Here is a 19,121-nt window from a genome sequence, read left to right as displayed (position 1 = left end):
AGTTTTGGCAGTAGGAATGGATAGGGGATTGAGCAGAGGTCAGAGGTTTGATAATATATCCTCAGTTGCTCTCTGACATCTGAAAGAGATGAAAATGGGAGTATGCTGAATTCTTTTATGTGTTGGAATTGGATTTTTTTCTTCTTGTTTTCAGTGGATAATGTTAAAAGATGGTGATTCCAAATTTGGAGCAATTTTTCTACAGAGTAGATAGCAAAATGGAGCCTTGTCACTCTGCAGCAACTTCTGAGTATTACTGTGAGCTTCTATCGGTCTTGCTTGTTTAAATTAAGATAACTAATTTGTTAGGACAGTTCATCGTTTAAGCACGAATATGAATAGATGCCAGAATAGAACAGCAAAGGTTTAATTTGTTGGATGTCATTTGTTCAAAATGAAGACAAAATAAGCATTATTACCATATAAAAAGCCGCCTTACCGGACATAAGAAAGGAACAATATCTTCTCTAAAATAATATTTTCCACTATAATTTCTTGATAGTTCTTCTAAGAGTGAGGAATTGCTGGCCAGCTCATTTTCTTCTTACCTATCTACTCATGGAAATTATCAGCTAGCATTTCTCATAGGCTGATTTAAGCTTTGTTTTGTTTTGTTTTTTTATTTTTTTGTACTTCTAGAGAGTGAGGTTTCTGCTGATATCTCCATCTTGTGATGGATTGGTGGTATTCTAGCTATGTAAGAATCTATATTTAGAGGACACCAAGAGTCCAACATTTCAAGCCTGAACTGTCTTATTAGAATAGAAGACACAACCAACCGTAGATACTACCTCTCATGAACTAAAGCTATGTCTTAGTTCCCTGTAGTATCAATCCTGGTAAAGGCGAAGGAGCTATTTCCAGTTACCTATCATTCTTAAGCTTTTCCTTAAGTTCTCTTCATTATCTTTTGGGGAATTACTGAAAACAGCCGAACCTTTGATCCTTCTTTCCCTATGTCTATTTTGTTTCAGATTCATACATGAACTGGCTTCAGCATCGCTAGTGGTTTCCCGAGACTCCACTATCATAGTCACCCTCATTGTTGGTCAGGCTGGCACAGATGTTACATCTTTTAGTTTGGCCATTTTGTCATCATATAATAGAGATACCCACGTGTAGTTTTGCACTTAGCTGCTGGACGACCATCAGCCCAATAATAAGTAAAAAATGATTCCTCATTAAAACCAAAGTCCCATAATTAGATAGTAAAACAGATAGTGTATCATTCACAGCAACAGCAATTAAGTCTGCATTAGCAAACCATGGTTAAAATAGTGATTCTTACTAGTAATCTCAGGAATTTCTTTTGACATGTTACCCATGCTTAACTCACCGAGAATTGATGAAATTTGATAGGTCTGGAGAATATCAGGTTGGATGGGAGGGAATCTGAGAAGGTAAATATGGTTTCATAATTTGTGTGGGGATCTCAACTGTGACAAAGAAAGCAAATTGTGGTTAAGCAATTTGTCTGCACTATGCTTATGAGTACCTGGGAGAAAAAATAATTACCTGGAAAACGATCTTAACTTATTCCAAAAAGAATAACTAGACAAACGAATCTGGGGAAGAATAACCGTGAAGGAAGTTAAATCCTCAACTGCTTATCAATGATTCATTCTTTCCTTCTTGGCTGCTCAGATCTCAACAGATGCTGTGGTTATTGATTTCAGGCTTAAGGATCAGAAAACAGTGAAATTCAAAACCTCATAATTCAGCATATTTGGGATGCTTATAAGAACAAGATCCAACAGTTCCTAGACACAGTCCTACTTACTAATAATGCCAAAAGTCACTGTTAGAAAGAAGCCAAAACAGATTAGCATGGAGTGATTTGGCCAGCTGGCCATATACCTAGCAACTCTCATCTCATATGTTGGGGTCTGTTACTAAAAGCCTGTCTTTTAGATATCAGCTTATACAGGTACTCCTCGACTTACAACAGTTCATTTAGTGACCGTTCAAAGTTACTACGACACTGAAAAAAGTGACTTACAACCATTTTTCACTCTTATGCAGCATCCCCAAACAACAACATATTGATGCTTGACAACTGGTTCATATTTATGATGGTTGCAACGTGTCCCGGGGTCATGTGATCACCTTTTGCGACCTTCTGACAAGCAAAGTCAGATTTACTTAACAACATTCTTACTAAGTTAACAACTGGAATGATTCACTTAACAAATGTGGCAAGAAAAGCCGTAAAATGGGGCAAAGCTCCCTTAACAAATGTCTCACTTAACAACATACATTTTGGGCTTAATTGGGGTCATACGTCGAGGACTACCTGTAATTAGTTGGCTCATCTGGGTGTGGGTAAGGGTGTTTTGTTTTTTGTTTTGTATTTTTGCCCCATAAAAGCTAGAAAATGTCCCAGATTTTCTAGCTGTTGCATTCTATTGCAGGTGGGCTGATGATGTTTCCTGTACAACTATTCCTTTGAAGTTACAACAACTATTCCTTTGAAGTTACAACAGCACTGAAAAAAGTTACTTTAACGACATTTTTTTTCACACTTAAGACCATTGCGGGATTCCCATGGTCATGTGATCAGAATTTGGCTGCCTGGCAACTGGCATGTATTTATGACAGTTGCATTGCCCCGGGATCACGTAATCAGCATGTGTAACATGCTTGTGCCAGCCAGCCAGCTTGTGACAAGCCAAGTCAACAGAGGGAACCAGATTCCCTTAACGACAGCACGATTCACTAAACGACTGCAGTGATTCGCTTATCAGCTGTGGCAAAACAGGCCGTAAAATGGGGCAAAGTTCACTTAACAAGTGCCTTGCTTAGCAATGGAAATTTGGAGCTCCGTAGTGGTCATAAATCGAGAACCACCTGTATAATCTTGGATCGAATACTTTTTCAGCTTTTCGGATGCAAAGGACCCATCATACAGACAATCGATGAGGTACCTTTATGCTGAGGGACATTTAAAATGGATGGGCTTCCTGCCCTCCAGCTCTTCTTCTAAAAATAATGAGAAAAAGATGAAGATTTCAGATCTTCTAGGCCAGGGGTCTCCAACCTTGGCAACTTTAAGCCTGGCGGACTTCAACTTCCAGAATTCCTCAGCCATCAAAGCTGAAGTCTGCCAGGCTTAAAGTTGCCAAGGTTGGAGACCCCTGCTTTAGGCAGTGCCGCCTTCATGCAACCACAATGAAAGATTCCTCTCTCCCAAGATGCCACAGGTAGGCAAGGGCTCCCCTCCGCCTTAATTTCACAAGAAGAGCAAAAATGTTGAAGACAGTAAACGGTGGTTTGTGGCTAACGTGTGTCCTCTTCTAATAGAGTAAAATAGTTCACTCAGATGTTGAACTACATTCCTGAGCAAATTGTTTTTTTTCTTAATTCTGGAACAGGAGCACCACGAGGCCCCCAAGATTAACTGCAGCTTCTGTGGAAGTCTTGCAAACATTGCCACCAAATTGTAACTTTTAAAGTGACGGGGGGGGGCGGGGGGGGAGAGAGAATTACATACACTGAGAATAACTCTGCTTGATTTAATTGGAGCCAAGGAAAAATCATTTTAGTCTTTCCGTGAAAGCCTGCTTACTTTCCACAGCACGGGCCAACTTTTGATCTCCCTTTTAGAGTATAAGACCCTTGAAACGGCTTCGCCCAGGGAAGATTTATGAAGGATTTAGGAATGTCCGATACTATTTAGGTAGGAACAATTTGGCTTCAGGATGCCCGTTCTCCCTACTTTTTGGAGCCAGGACACCAAATATCACTTTGGTTCTAAGTAACCCACTTCCAGAGATGTATAAATCACACTCAAGAACTTGCGGGTCGGCCCCTCTGAGAAAGTGAGACAGTTCTAAGCAGGATGACTCCCAACAGTTCACTTTGGGACAATTCTGCCTCAAGGAAAGGAAAGGCACCGCTACAGAGAAAGATAGTGCATTAACCTTCCGTTGCCCGTGTCCTACTAGAACTGGTCGTCTTCACTCTTTTCCCAGCCACGGGTCTGTTCTTCTCCCCTCGGCTGCCGTCCCCTTGATCTTCCTTTCTTACGTTTTACTGAGCCGCGGGGGATTCCCTAAAAGGCGCTCTCGCTGGCCGGCCTTCATTATTTGAGACACGTTCTGGAATGTTTGCACAAGATTATTCTCAAAGTTTCCTTGGCAGCCGGGGGAAATATTTACCGCCCTTTTGCCAAGCAAACCTCCCTCTTTCATGAAGACAAAGGGTCTTGGCCCCGTGCCTTGTGTTCTGGGCACCCGCATCCGCTGCGCGTAGCTGAATTCGGGGAGAATAAAAGAGCCACTGGGGCCTTTCAAGTGGTCTCTGCTCCACCTCTCCCTTCCTTTCTGCTTTTGTTCTCCCCTGCCCAGAGGAAAGGAATTGTTCTGACCACTGGGTTTCAGAGTCATCTGGCTTTGATCATGGGTGGCACAAAAATATGTGGTTTTTTTTTTTTTTTTCCCCTTCTCTTGTTGGCCTGGCCCGGCAGAGTGCCTGATTGGCTGGAGCGGTTTGTTTAGCCCCCGAGGGACCGTACTGTAAATAGACACTACTAGAAACTTGGTCAACTTTGAATCCTGGGTAGGCATACTGGGTTATCTTGCCAGAGGAGCCCTGCCTGAAATCAAAGCCCTGCCTGTTCATAAAGCAAGATTCAGATTTTATTATGGTGTTCCAGTACAGGTTGACTTCTGCAGGTAATCCTCAAAGTACGATCACAATTGAGCCCAATATTTTTGTGGTTTAAGTGAAACATGGATTAAGCGAATGTTGCCCCATTTTCTCGCCGCAGTTGTTAAGTGAATCACTGCAGTTGATAAGTTAGTAATCTGGGTCGTTAAGTGAATCTGGCTTTCCCCGTTGACTTGGCTTGTCAGAAGGCCACAAAAGGGGATCACATGACCGCGGGGGGGGGGGGGGACACAGCAGCGGTCATAAATACGAACCAGATCCAAGCATCTGACCTTTGATCACGTGATCATGGGGATGCGGCGAAGGTTGTAACCGTGAAAAACGGTCATAAGTCACATTTTTCAGTGCCGTTGTAATTGGTCACTAAACGAACGGTTGTAAGTCAAAGACTACCTGTATTTTTGACAGGTTTCCTCTGGGGCTTGAGGTGCTTCGCCCTAACTTGCTATCCTTCAGATGTGTGGCTTTCACCCTTCAGTTATCTGACTACACACTCTGAGAATTGTACTCCTAGACAGCTGGAGGGTGGTGAATTGGGGAAATGAATGTATAAGAGTAGTAACCGAATTGAGAAATTCTGTTTATTTTAGGGACTTTCTATGGTGTGGGCATAGTCAAGAATGACAGACTGTGAATACCTAATAATCCAGGAGTGATCCGTTTTGCAAATAAACCCACAAAACAGTCCTTGCTTTCAAAATCATTAGTTGTATGGTGGCTTGGCAAGGGAAATTAAGAATGGCCTTCTTTCTTTTGGAAATTACACAGATTAATTTGGAATTAAGACCTGAGATTTTCCTATTGGGGGCAAAACCTTTGAATGTTAAATCAGATATATGGTTCTTGTTGATTCACATTATCACTGCAGCAAGATTAGCGTATGCGCAGGAGTGGAAAAATCAATACTTACCGATGGATTTGAAAATAATATATAAAATTAATGAGTGTGCGGAATCAGATAGACTAACTAGATTGATCAATGGTAAAAAAGATTCAGAATTTTATAACAGTTGGAAAGTATGGTACGATTGGGTCCAGAAAAGGTGGGATAGAATAGATATATGATGATGTATATATATATGGTGGCAAATATGTATGTATAAAGGAATGATTTTATACTTATGGACAATGTAATCATATTATACCATGGTGGCAGGATTGTATATTTTATTTGTGTATTAGTGTATAGAATATATTAATAAAAATTATATATATATAAAAAGAAAGAATGGCCTTCTTTCCCACAGCTACCTTTGGTCAGTTTCATTTCTATTTGTTGAAGAGGAAGGGGCTCTCCTTCACTAGCAGCCTTCTTCATTTCCAGGTTGGGTGAGGAACATCTTTATGCAGCCTGTCTACTTGCCAGTCCAGATGTCCCAAGCATTCACTTACACAGCATTCCCTATTGCTAGTGGCTTGCCTTTAAATTCAAGTTTAGTTTCAATGGCCTTGAGCCTAGCTCCTAGGATTTCCTGTCAGAGGAAAAAAAGAGGTAGAACAATGCTCTGTTGCACCTCTCCCGGTAAGCCCTCAATTGCTTAGTTGGATAATTTTTTTATTTACGTCTCTTAAATCAGGGGTCCCTAACCCCTGGTTCCATGGATTGGCACCAGTCGGTGGCATGCCATAAAGCAGTCCGTGCAAACAAGCAAAGCCCCACCCGCAGGATGTAGGCAGCATGTGAAACCACGCCCCCTCCGGTCCATGGAAAAATCTCTCTCCATGGAACGGTCCTTGGGGCCCAAAAGTTTGGGGGCCACTGTCTTAAATTATGCATTTTAGTTTAGTTTAGCTTAGTTTATTTTAGATTTATATACCGCCCTGCTCCCAAAGGACTCAGGGCGGTGAACAGCCAAAGATAAAACACATATAATATAAAATTTAAAAAAACTATTTAAAATAGTTACATTACTTACATTACATTATTTAAAATAGCTACATTAAATAAATTTGGCCCATACTGATTAAAACACCCGTTTTTTGTTTTTTTTTTAAAAAAACCCAATTAAAATTAACAATTAAAAGGAAATTAGGCCAGGCCAGCCTGTTGGAATAAAAAGATCTTGAGGGCATGCCAGAAAGTGCGTAAATCCGGGATCCTCCGTATCTTCTGGGGGAGCTCGTTCCAAATGGCAGGTGCCCCCACAGAGAAGGCTCTCCCCCTGGGGGCCGCCAGTCGACACTGTTTGACCGACGGCAAACAGTGTTTGGTCTGTCCTGTTTATGGCTTTGAAATCACAAGACCTAGAAAAATAGAGCTATTCCTGGGTCAGTTTCTGAATCCCGAGTAAAAGGGAGATATAGGCAATTCCTAAAACCCCTAATTTCACCAAACAGCCAGGGGAACTGAATTTGTCCCGTGCCAAATTCTTGGTAACCCTTTCTCTCCCTGCCCGATGACTGAAGTGGTGCTTGGTTAACCGTAGCTTAGCCTGAGATTTCTGCATCTGGCCTTGGAACTCCTAGCATTCTTAGCAGCTTTTATTTTGCCGATGTTATGTGAAGGCAAACTGAGAGCCAAAAACTTCACATGCTAATGGTTGTCCCTTTTCTCTTTTGCAGATGATGGCAAAATCTTCCATGGAAGTGGAGTGGGGGACCCCTTTGGCCCCCGTTGCTATAAAGGAGACATTATGGGATGTGGGATCATGTTTCCACGCGACTACATCCTTGATAGCGAGGGTGAGCTTTTAGACTTTGGTGGACGGGATGCTATTTGATTTGGATTGGATTGGATTGGATTGGATTGGATTGGATTGGATTGAATTGGATTGGATTGGATTGGATTGGATTTATATACTGCCCTACTCCCGAAGGACTCAGGGCGGTGAACAGCCACAGAATAAAACACATAAATACAAAATTTAAAATAGAATAAAACGAATTAAATGATTTGGCTGAGACAAATTTAAAATACCCAATAATTTAAAAACAAATTAAAATTGCCGTTTAAAAGGGGAAAAAGATTTAGGCCAGGCCAGCTTGATGAAATAAGAAAGTCTTGAGCGCGCGACAGAAGGTGCGCAGATCCGGGATCCTCCGTATCTCCGGGGGGAGCTCGTTCCAGATTGTAGGTGCCCCCACAGAGAAGGCTCTCCCCCTAGGGGCCGCCAGTCGACATTGTTTGGCCGATGGCACCCGAAGGAGCCCCTCTCTATGGGAGCGTACTGGCCGGTGGGAGGCTATTGGTGGTAGCAGGCGGTCCCGTAAATAAAATAAATTTAAAGGAAATAAAGAATAATATATAGTAGGTGTTTCTAGATTGACAGATGCAGGTGTGGAATAGAATTAGACAGCAGTTTTCAGTAGAAATTTTTTATAAAGGGGTTCGCATCCTGCTGCCTCTCTGCTGAATCTGTTTCATTGGAAAGAGGTATTGCTCACCCCAGGATTATGAAAAGGGGCGCGCAGATGGAGTGGAGGGTTGGGATTTGCTGTCCTGTGTAATTGTGTCAGATGGGACACCCTCAGGACACCTACAGCGCAGTCTTCTCATAGGTACAATCCTGAAGAAGTTACATTGGATATCTTTTAGAATAATTGGAAGGCAGTGAGTAAAATTTGAGGAAAAGTAGGACCATCTTTGAGTGCCATCCAATCTTTTGGTGGTGATTTGGAACTGGCCTTTCTTAGACCTTACTTCTAGAGGTTGTGAAAGCCTCTCCTGTAAATACCAGGGGAATTTGTTTTCTTTAGACATGATCAAGCCAGCCTTCCTTTCAGCCGGGCTTTTAATAATATTTAGACATTTAGACACCTCTAATATGGGTTTCATGTTGATCGGAATCTTTTAAGGTATTTTAATTGTAATGTACATCCACCTTAGCGCTTTTGAAAGGTTAGTGCAGAACTAAAATAATACTATTTCCTCTATTGCTATCTCTCTGAAATTATATGTGGGTAATTATTAACCATCACAAATGGCAAGACAACTAAATATTTTACAAAGCTGAAATAAATCGATCTGTGGTCACAATGGATTTGCAGCTTCAAGCTGCCCCTAAATTCTAGTGGTGCGATTTTCTTATTTCTGGAGTTATGAAGCTGAACTTTAATATTTTCCCTGCTGTTTGATTGTCCCTTGCTGACAAGACTGCCCCTACAGTCCAAATGGTTGACTAGCTTGTACTGACAAGCCAATTGAGAGTGACCCTACCCTGATACAGGAAAGGTGGCTGTTGCCATTCTGTCTTACACGCTTAATGCTGAAGCAGAGTGCTTGGGCAGGAAAGTCAAAGGAAATAAAAGGGAAAGGGGTGGGGGGGGGGGAGGGCAGAAGTAACAAAAAATTTGCGCGACTGCTATGAAACTGAGAAAGCAAGGGCCTGTAGATGCTAAGCAGAAATAATAGGCCATCAGATCATACTTCAGTTTCTATGGTGGGAATCTTGAGTCTGTTATCTGCAAGAGTTACATGGGATTTTGGGTGCCGTATAGGTGACAGTGATGACAGCTGTGATACGGTGGCTATCCGAGCCAAACCACGAGGAGTGAGGAATGTCTTGTATCTGCATCAGGAGGCGGATGAGGATGAGGATGAAGAAGAAGATGGGGAAGATGTGGAACAGGAACACGAAGGCAAGAAAGTAGTGGTAAGTGCCAGAAGACGTGGTTAATACACAAGGATAGAACAAGTCTCTGGGGGCTTCTGCTATAGCTAAAACATGAGGGCTGCAGTGTGTTGTGGCCTGTCAGCCACCAGCCCCTCCAGCAGCCAAATCAGAGGAAGAGGAGGCATGGGAGTCAGGGTCAGCATCAGGGCAACCTGAGAGCTCCGAGGGGGAAGAAGGAGTGGAGCTGGCAAAGAGAGAGACAGAGATGGAGCTTGAGCCCTCAGATGGAGAGTCAACAGCCCCCAGGTCTGGAGGTAGCTGATGAGGAAGAGGAGGAACAGCTGGGTCCAGTGCCTGACACGCGGATGCGCAGAAGGCAGAGGAGAGGAGAGCAGTGGAAATCCGTGGGCCGATCCTTGGGAAGGAAGAGCCACTGCTGCCAGCGAAGCCCCACCCTAGCTCTGGGGATAAAAGGCAGGGGGCAGAGATGAATAGATGTGGCAGATAACGATTCATCTTCCAGCTGGCCGGACTTGTTAGCCTGCGGTGAGAGAGAAATTTTTTGCCGGGGCTGCCGGCACTCCTAATTAAAGGAATCTGAGTTCACTTCAGAGGGTTTGTCATGTTTGGGGAGCTGGGTCAGAACACAGTGTTTCTCCTACCTAAATTGTTTGGAATAATTGTGGCTGCAGAGGGCAGGTCATTTGGGTTGCTCGACTTCTCTTAGGTGAAACTGCCTGATCACGGTTGGGACTCAGTTTACCATCAGGACTTAGTTTCAAGCACAGGAATCATTATTACTCTCGGAATGCAGCTTCTCAGAGTGTTTTGCATATTTTATTTTTCCTCCTAGCCCTTAGGGCTACAACCATAAATATGGAGCCGTACCTGATGTGGAAACTGAAAGGGATGTTTAAAAAGAAAAAGAAAGGAAAAAGCAGTATTTTACTGCTAGGACATGTTTTCTCTTGACTTACAGATGACGACAAACATAAACTGCGCTTAATGGATTGTCTTAAAATGCAGAACACTATTTAAGGTCACAGAAGACAGAATTTAAGCTCTTTTTCTCAGAGTTCTGCTTGTGAGACTCCATCAAACACAAGTCACAAGAAGCTGTTTTTATGTACTGGCGTGAACTTTCTTTTCAGAAAGTTCTTTCTGAACTTTCTTTTCAGCCTATGGTTCTCTTGATTCTTAGCCCTGCGCCTGTTGGCAGCTTCATTTTTGTGCTTTTTAACCTTCGCGTTCCGAATGCGAGTTGTCAAAATTCATAATTCGAACCCTTTCGATCTGGTCCTGCAATGTCACATTTCCAGCCTTCGATAGATACCGCCCGCTTCTTGGGATGTTAGCCTGCAGTCAGCCTGGAAGGGATTCTCCTCTGAAACTGCTCTGCCTGGATGTAGCTTTATAGGTCTCTCAGGACAGGCAGCAGCCGCCTTGGAAGCAGCCGTACTATTTCAGAGGGCAGGCAAGATACGTTTGTGTGTGTGTAGGGGGGGGGGGGGGGCGGGGACAGTCTGTCAATGCTCTTTCTGTGCTTAGTGGCATATGACATGTCCCATCAGTGACAGTAATGGGAAAGATTTGGCTGGAATTCTGGGGACGCTGGAATTGGTTATACTCTGAATTAAGGGCTCCTTTTGGACAGTTCTGATATTGCACATTCAGTAACAGTATTATTTTAAAACAAACAAACAAGAACTTTCAGTCAACTAAGGTCTAATGCCAAGAGCCTTACTCACACTTCTTAGTTATTTTCATATGACAGATTTTAGAAGATTTGTTCAACATCTGACCCAGCCAGTACAGATTCTTTCAGGGTCAACCTGTGTTAAAATTCTTGGTTTGGTTTTGTTTTTTCTCTCTCTCTGCCAGGTGTTCTTCACCCGCAACGGAAAGATTATTGGCAAGAAAGATGCAGTGGTGCCACCGGGGGGCTTTTATCCTACCATTGGGATGCTGAGCAGCGGGGAGAAGGTCAAAGTGGATCTGCATCCACTCAGCGGCTAAAGATCAAGGGCTGGAAAAGACGCCTCTTCTGCCACTCCGCAGGCTGCCGGATTGCTCCGGCTGTTCTTCATTGCAACTTCGACCATTGCCTCCAGGGGTATAACCTCTTTGACGTGGGGCCATATAGAGAGATATTTGTCTATCTAATAACACCTGAGCCACTTCTCTTGTCTCTTTCCTACCTGCTTGATTGCAACTGTTTTAATACTGGAATACTTATTTCCAAGCGGGTCAGGGATTCGTTCCTGGAACACAGTCCTTATCTCTTTCTGCTCCTAATGTTCCATGAATTACTTCTTTCTGAGGGCAGGACAGCTCTTTTGAGTTTACATGGTTGAAAAAGAGCCCGGAATATGGCCTAGCCTTATTCAGCTCTGGGGTGTCCATGATCCTGTTCTTAAGGGGATTATTGAATTGCAGATGGAACAGGTCAGCTCCTCTCGCCTAGTGACATGAACCATTTGCATTATTATATCCAGTGCGCTGGACACCTCATTCTTCAATGCGAGCCAGTCTCAAAAGTCTTATCTAAGATATTTTTTCTCCTAAGCCCATCAGTGCGAGAAAAACCCTATGTCGTTCTTTTTTTTTTTTTTTTAATTTATGGGCTCCTTAGTTGAATCTAAGCTGGCATTTAGAAACTCCCAGGATCCAACTTTCTTTTTTTCAAGGACTTTTGGGGAGGATGATGGAAAGCCAGGGAAGACTTTTTCTTGGACTGTACTTCCTAACTGATGTTTGATAAGCCAAGATCCAGCACTTTTTTTCAAATCATAGTTTACAGATGAAGTCTAATGATGAATTCTCTGCTGTCCTACTCAGCTAATCTCGGGGATGGGGGGTGGGTTGGAGGACATTTCCAAAATTTGGAGGCAGATAGTTTTCTGCCCCCTCCCTCTTATCCTGAGCTGCTGAGCGCTCCCTAATATTTCTTCTGTATGTTGTTATGATCTGGGTGCAATGCTGCTGTATATCTCTGTATTGATGGAGAAGAGGGTGGAATGTGAAATCTGTACTGTAACTTGATTGTAAAGTGTTCACCCTTCATTCTTCTCTGCTGAAGTTAAAAGAGGGCTGGTCCTTAGGTATGTAGGCCCGCCCTTCTTTTCAGCCCCTCCCTTGTTCTCTGCATTGTATTTACTCTGTCATAGCCATACCCCATTGCAGAAATAACAGAGGCTACGGGAAGGGTGACAACCAGTCTAGATGCTCTGTGTGTAGATGGGGTCAAACAATGATAGGAGAAGCCAAAGAGTAGCAGCTGCTTTGAGCCACGGGAGAAAAGCTCCTCCTTTCTCTTAACTTCTCTGCCCCTGTATTTTCATGGGTAACCTTGCTGCTAAAATGATAATCTGGGAATTGCGGATTGAAGAGGGGACGGTTTTAAGGAGGAAAAAAAAATTGGGTTGGCTCCCTCTGGTGGTGTGAATGACCTGCCTTTGTTGTCATAGTCCCGCTTTTGTATGTTGGGAGAGCGGGAGCAACAGTTTGGTCTCTTCATGTCTTGCCAACAATCCTCCCTGCCTCTTGCAATTAGGAGAAGATTGTAATCCCTGCTTGCTGATGATGGTGGTTTCTTCCCCATCTGCTGCTGGAAGCGATCTGGCATCTGGCTGCAGAAGGCAAGGATACAGGTTTGCTGGTGTGCAAGGGGGCATCACAAGCTGCTGTTGACTTAATTGCTGCACCAAGCCTTGGAGAGTGCAGATGTTGCTCTCTCTCTCTGTCCTGTTATGTAGTTTAGCGTTTCTCAGCCTAGGGAACTTTTGAGACATGGGGACTTCAACTCCCAGAATTCTCCAGCCAGCATGGGGAGTTCTGGGAATTGGAAGTCCACCCATCTGAACGTTCCCAAGGTTGAGAAACACCTTGGTGAAGTTTGTTCTTCTACACTGCAGGCTTGCCTTGAACAGACTTCTCTTCCCTTCAGCTCTGGGTGCTTCTGCTGCACTTTTTGTAGCCAGAATCTTTATACGCTTAATAAAGTTGGCATTTCCACCTGGAAGGGCTACTGGTTTCATTAATAAGTGTTTTACTGCTTTCTGTTTCTCATCAGTGTTTCTTTGAAGTGTATTTTTTTAATTTGAAAGAATTTTCTACCTAAGTAATTTTTAAACATTAAACTAGCCTCCAAAAAAACAAACGAACTAAAAATGAAATTGTTTTGAGTACGTTATCCTACAATGAAGTATGTGTGTACTGTATGTATTTTCCTCCTTTATTATTTTTATAAATAACTCAAGGTGGCAAACATATCCAATACACCTTCCTCCTCCTCCTCCTTTCCCCACAACAACATCCCCGTGAAGTGAGTTGGGCTGAGAGAGTGTGACTGGCCCAAGGTCACCCAGCCGGCTTTCATGCCTAAAGTGGGACTAGAACTCACAAGTCTCCTGGTTTCTAGCCTGGTGCCTTAACCACCTGACAGATGATGGGGAAAAATACTTTTCTATCATTGCCATTTTAATAAAGTAGTTAATGGTAGTGACTGGAAAGCTTTTTAAAAAACCAATGCTATGCTCTCACAAAACTGCTTTAAAGGAGCATTTTAGCATTAGAGAGAGATGGTGTCATAACACTATGATCTGATTAAAAATAAAGGTTCGGCAAGATAATTCAAATGGCAGGGATTGGAAGCTCACAATAATGCCACAATGATAAGATAAAATGATACAATAGCTTTTAAGCAGCATTAGCCTTTCTGATGCAGATGATGCAGGAAAATGTATTTTAAGATTCATTCCTACCTGAATGCATCCATATATGTGGTTTATAAATAAACTCCTTATGAAATCAATAGCAGTAGCATGTAAATGTGTACTTTTAAAATTGGAACCTTTTGGATGAACCTTTAATGAAAAATTATAGCTGAAAATATGCTACACAAAACTGAAAAACGGGGAGTAGCATTGAGGGTTTGTATCACTGGGGGGAATATTTTTCTTTTCTTTCAAAAAAAAATTTAAACAACTGAAGCAACTCTAGAAACACCACCCATCAATCACATGAGTATATAGATCAGAGTTGCTGGACTGTGAGGTGGGCGGCATATAAATGTAATAAATAAAAGTGATGCCACAATAATGTCTCCTCTAAAATAAACAAGGAAAGCATTTCCTCAATGAATTTCCTTAATGAAATCGAGTTTGACAGGAGTGTCAAACTCGATTTCATTGAGGGTCACATCTGGGTTGTGTTTGACCTCGGGGGGGGGGGAAGAACCAGGGTGGATGTGGCCAGTTTGATGTTACTCGTGTCGGGGGCACTTGAGGTGGCCAAGTGCTAAGGCAGGACTTCCCTCAGACCCTCCCTCATTAAAACCTCCCTCCTTCCCTCCCTCTTCATTCTCCTTTCTTCTTCTCCTTTTTACTTATTTTTCCTTCCTTGCTCTCTCTCTCTCTCTGTTTTCCCATCTTTTTCTTTCCCTTTCTCCTTCAAATGCAAAAGGGGAAACATTTCTCCTTTTGTTTTGCTTTTAATTTGCTTTGCTAGCCCTCTGCAGGTGATAATGGAGTGCCCCCCCCCGGTCCCGTTTTCGGCTGCAATGGCCTCTTGCAGCCCTCTGCCAGCGATAATGGAGCTTGGGGGCCACGCACGCGGCCCCATTTTCACTGGCAGAGGCACCGTGGGCTGGTACTTTGCTGTTTCCAGGGCGGCCCTGTGGGCCAGATCCGACCCATGGGCCTTGAGTTTGACACCCCTGCATTAAATGACTAGAATTTAGATTAAAAATTCCTTCGGGAATACTACCTAGCGAAACTTAACATTTGGCTGTATTGTTTTCCATTTCCTACCCTGTTACACCAGGACCCATTTCCAAAAGGCAATAAAAGACACTCCGATTTCTTTTCCTGGTATGTTAATTTTGAATAAACGAGAAATGAGTTGTTTGTACAGAAGATAAAAATACAGATATAAAAAATAATAGTGCTGCAGCTTTCTCTCCCCTGCCCGCCCTCCCCCTTCACAAATATATATATATATATATACACACACATATATATTATCAAGACATCTCTCGCTAACATTCAGATATAAATTCTTTAGTAGACAAAATAAAACTCTGTACTAAACCCAACCCTCCCCTTCCCGCCACTTTCAAAGATTGGAAGGCACATTTGTAGAGCAGCAGCACTCTCTTCACTAGCTCATATGATATGTCTTTTGCGCTCAATGACCCATCTTGAAGATGTTGGTGGGGGGAATCTTGCGTGAATCTCACCAGAGGTGCTCCACCAAGAACAGGGACTCCTCCAAGCACAACTGTGCTTCCTTGGTACTTGCGCTGGGATGTCTTAATGGGAGGTTGGTTCAACCAATTGCACCTAAGCACATGAGGAATTAATATACTATGCTTATTAAGAACACAATTCTGAATTGGATTTTTTTTTTAAAAAAAAAAAAAGCAATCTTCTAGTCTGGTGGGGAAGGAAAATACACACAGCTGGTCTTCTGGAATGAAAAACTCAAAACCCAGAAATAATTAAAATGAGGCTTCTGTTACATCAAGATTTTTTTAAGCCCTTCACCTCCTCCTGTGCCTTAATCCTATGACTGCTCATATATTCTGCTGTGTGCTATCCAGATGCAGAGATAAACTCTTTAAATAGTTGTGTAGGAAAGTGAATCCTGAGTGTCTGAAGAGAGTCATTAAAATGGATTTTTGAGCTATCAAACTGCTAAAACTAACATTGATCACCTGCTCATTTTCTTAGTATGTTTTGTGAGTTTCTAAACTTAGGCGGATCAGAAGCAAAAAATTGTGTTCAGTGGCCAGCCAATTGATCTTTGAGAAATGAGCTGCATGTGATATATGGTCCTCCCCAACCAATTATTTGGATTTTAGCTCGTTGCTTAAAGCTAGGAGTCAAACTCGACAAGATGTCCAGATGATTTTCCATGAAATCAAAATAGCTTTCACTGTGGAGAACCAACACATCCTTCTTGGACCTATTACGTTCTAGATTCCTGCTGCTTTCCACTTTGAATTGAAATGAGAGCAATGTATCTTGTTCATCCCAATATCTTTTTATCCTAGGGAGTAGCCTCTAGCCTTAGCAGTATCTGCAAGGTCTTTGGGAATTGAGAATCCACTCTGCCCAACACTTATCCTTCATCACATACAATTGCCTAATGCTGCACATGTTACTCCATTATAGAACTCAATGGCCAAGGTATTTATGGCCTATTGTCAGTTGGGATATTTTACATCAACAACTTAAGCATTATGTGTCTGTTCCAGCTTCTCATCACCACAAGACAAATGGAATGTATTTACCTCTCACACAGTTGGCAGTATTTTCACATACGGAGCTTAAAAGCTTTTCTTGCTTCAATCAGTTTGCCATTTCGATGTAGAGCCTACACTGGCCAAAATGCTTGCATGCCTTACAAATAAGATGCAATCTTAGTGAGGTTGTTTTGGGGGGGGGGACTCTTGAACTACATTTGAGTTTTGTGTTCCCCTACTTGGTCACCATTTCCACGATACTGAAGAATTCATGATGTATCTGTTGGTTTCTCCTTCCGTTGTCAGTGTCAATTCAAAATGAAAATCAAGCACTGGAGCAAGCTCAAAAGTTATTGAACTACAGTAGCGGCTTGCACTAATTGTATCCCAGATCAGACGTTCACAGAGCAGCACTAAACAGCAGCAGCACAATTGGTTACCCAGACATGTATCTCGAAGGGTGAAGGTAACTGAAAAAAATAATAGCTTAATTCCAGGCTTCAGAGACAACAGCATTGGATTATAGGGGTTTTCAGACCCAATAAATCAGTAAGGCCAATAATCAGTTAGGAAACTGGAGGAAAGCTTTCTATTTTTTCAAAAAGACCGTGCATTGAAGAATCCCCCCCAAAAAACTTGACAGCTAGAACCTGAGTTTGTATAATTCCAAGAATAATTCATTGCTTTATACAAAGCTGGGCACCACTTTGTCTAATGAAAGAAAACAATTTAGGATTGGATAACGCCTTACAAATAAAGACTGTCATGCCTAATCTGCTTGTTGGAGTGAGATACAAGATTGGACCTCCAGTGCCCTGTTTCTCCATTACAAAGTGGCGTGCTTGCCCAGAGCAATGCTGTTTGTAGAAGGAAAGGCTGCTAGATATTTTTTTCTCAGGTGGTTAGGGTTAGGGTTATGCTTTCCGCCAGAAGTCTGGTGGTTCTTAAATGTGCCTCAAAGTAAATTTAGTGTGATCTTTGGCCTGGCTAGAGAAACCTCTCTCTTCTTCATCTGTACAGAAAAATGCTTCCCCACCTGGATGCTTTAGAATGCATTTAGCTATAATCAGGTCACAAAATCTTGGCTTATGGAAGAAGTAGCACACTACTAGTAGTAAGTTGTGCAGTCTTCGTCAGAGCTTTTGTTCCTGGGTGTTTTCTGTGGTAGTGAGAAATGTTAAAACCTCACACTTGATCTGTTGGGATCAAGTGGGCTCTTTCCCCACTATATCTGGTCAGTGGATTGTGGAAATAATACAGTGGATTAAAATGGAGAGGGTAGAAGACTACTTTGAGTAATGCTGTAGAGCTAGCCATTCTTGTTCCCATGTTGCAGAGATGCCACAAAACATCATAGGCATCCAGACAGGCAGTTAAGGTGGGGAGGAAGGAAGAATGGCATGTGAGAGGCTTGGAGTAATTGCCAAGCTGCCTTCATCTCCGGTGCGTGCCCAGCATAACCTTGGTGATGAAATTGACGATGGCCGATGCTGGCTGCTCAGGATCTAACTCAGCAAAAAGATGGCAGACATTCTCACATGGGTTGCCTTGTTTCTTGGCAACAAAGCCGAAGATCCTACAAAAGACAGATGGTACATGTCAATAGTGGTTATGGCTTCTGCGCTTCTTGATTTTCGTCCTATGCTGATCAAGGATCAGGCCATAATAGCAATAGCAGACTTATATACCGCTTCATAATGCTTTAAAGCCCTCTCTAAGCGGTTTACAGAGTCAGCGTATTGGCCCCAACAATCTGGGTCCTCATTTTACCAACCTCGGAAAGATGGAGGGCTGAGTCAACCTTGAGCAGGTCAGGATCGAACTGCCAAACAGGTGGCAGCTGGCAGTCAGCAGAATTAGCCTGCAGTACTGCATGTTAATTCTGTTTCTCCGTGGTTTACAGCAGGGGAGAAAGGGGGAAGGTATCGGACTGGCATCAGTAGCATTGTAATAGTAATACCAGCTTTAGTGTTACCATTCTGATTATCACAGTTTCAAAGGGGATGGACTTTATACCCAATATTGTACACTGCTTTCAACATTTTGACAAAAACAGTGAATTCCAGTGGATTTTGCTGCTTATAAAAGTGTTTCTCTGTTCCCATGGGATTGCCTTAGTTCTATTCACCCAATGTAAGAAGCCATAGTTTTAACTCGAAGAGAGGAAGACGGGAAACATGAAACTCCACATAGAAGGAACATTTTATCACGTGGTGATTATGGGGGAAAAAAACCCTCAAAAATATTGGAAAGGATCAAAATATTCAGAAAAATCCTATAGATAAAACTTGAGCTGAAATCACAAATGTATTTGTTAAGTGTAATACCAGGAAATTTGGGAGAGATCGCAAAACAGCTGCAAGAACAAATTAGGCACACTGGGGAAAAAAGAAAAAAAATAGATACTTGGGAAATGGTTTCTAGGAAAAAAGTTGACATTAATCAAAATAATAGACAAAAGGATTTAAATAGATTCTAACAATAATCATCAGTGTTTGTGTGAAGTATAAACATCTGGGTTTTTGTCAACAGTTGGGAAAGCAAACTCAATGTTGTCACCGTACAAAAATAAAACCTAAATGTTGGTAATACCGTAGAATGGGGATCTTTCAAACTAAAATCTGATCCAAGCAAAGTCTTCCACATCTAAAAAG

The 19,121-nt window shown here is 42.4% G+C and overlaps 2 protein-coding genes across 21 annotated transcripts in view; one reads left to right on the top strand and one right to left on the bottom strand.

Annotated features, from left to right (window-relative positions):
• Positions 1 to 13,242, top strand: part of SPRYD3 (SPRY domain containing 3) — a 50,481-nt gene extending 37,239 nt beyond the window's left edge. For all 16 annotated transcript variants that reach the window (XM_034419271.3, XM_034419263.3, XM_087886677.1 and 13 more), the window contains 3 exons: positions 7,231 to 7,350; positions 9,106 to 9,260; positions 11,103 to 13,242. In XM_034419271.3, the coding sequence (XP_034275162.1) occupies positions 7,231 to 7,350; positions 9,106 to 9,260; positions 11,103 to 11,237 (410 nt within the window). In that variant the 3' untranslated portion in view covers positions 11,238 to 13,242. The remainder of the gene's footprint in view (positions 1 to 7,230; positions 7,351 to 9,105; positions 9,261 to 11,102) is intronic.
• Positions 13,243 to 15,079: 1,837 nt separating this feature from the next.
• The window catches only part of TNS2 (tensin 2), a 158,342-nt gene continuing 154,300 nt past the window's right edge, over positions 15,080 to 19,121 (bottom strand). For all 5 annotated transcript variants that reach the window (XM_034419276.3, XM_034419278.2, XM_034419277.3 and 2 more), the window contains one exon: positions 15,080 to 18,043. In XM_034419276.3, coding sequence (XP_034275167.2) covers positions 17,902 to 18,043 — 142 coding nt within the window. In that variant the 3' untranslated portion in view covers positions 15,080 to 17,901. The remainder of the gene's footprint in view (positions 18,044 to 19,121) is intronic.

The sequence above is a fragment of the Pantherophis guttatus genome, chromosome 2 (assembly GCF_059756535.1).
Source record: "Pantherophis guttatus breed Tessera chromosome 2, ASM5975653v1, whole genome shotgun sequence".
NCBI classification, from domain to species: Eukaryota; Metazoa; Chordata; class Lepidosauria; order Squamata; family Colubridae; genus Pantherophis; species Pantherophis guttatus.
This window is presented reverse-complemented; position numbering and strand designations above follow the sequence as displayed.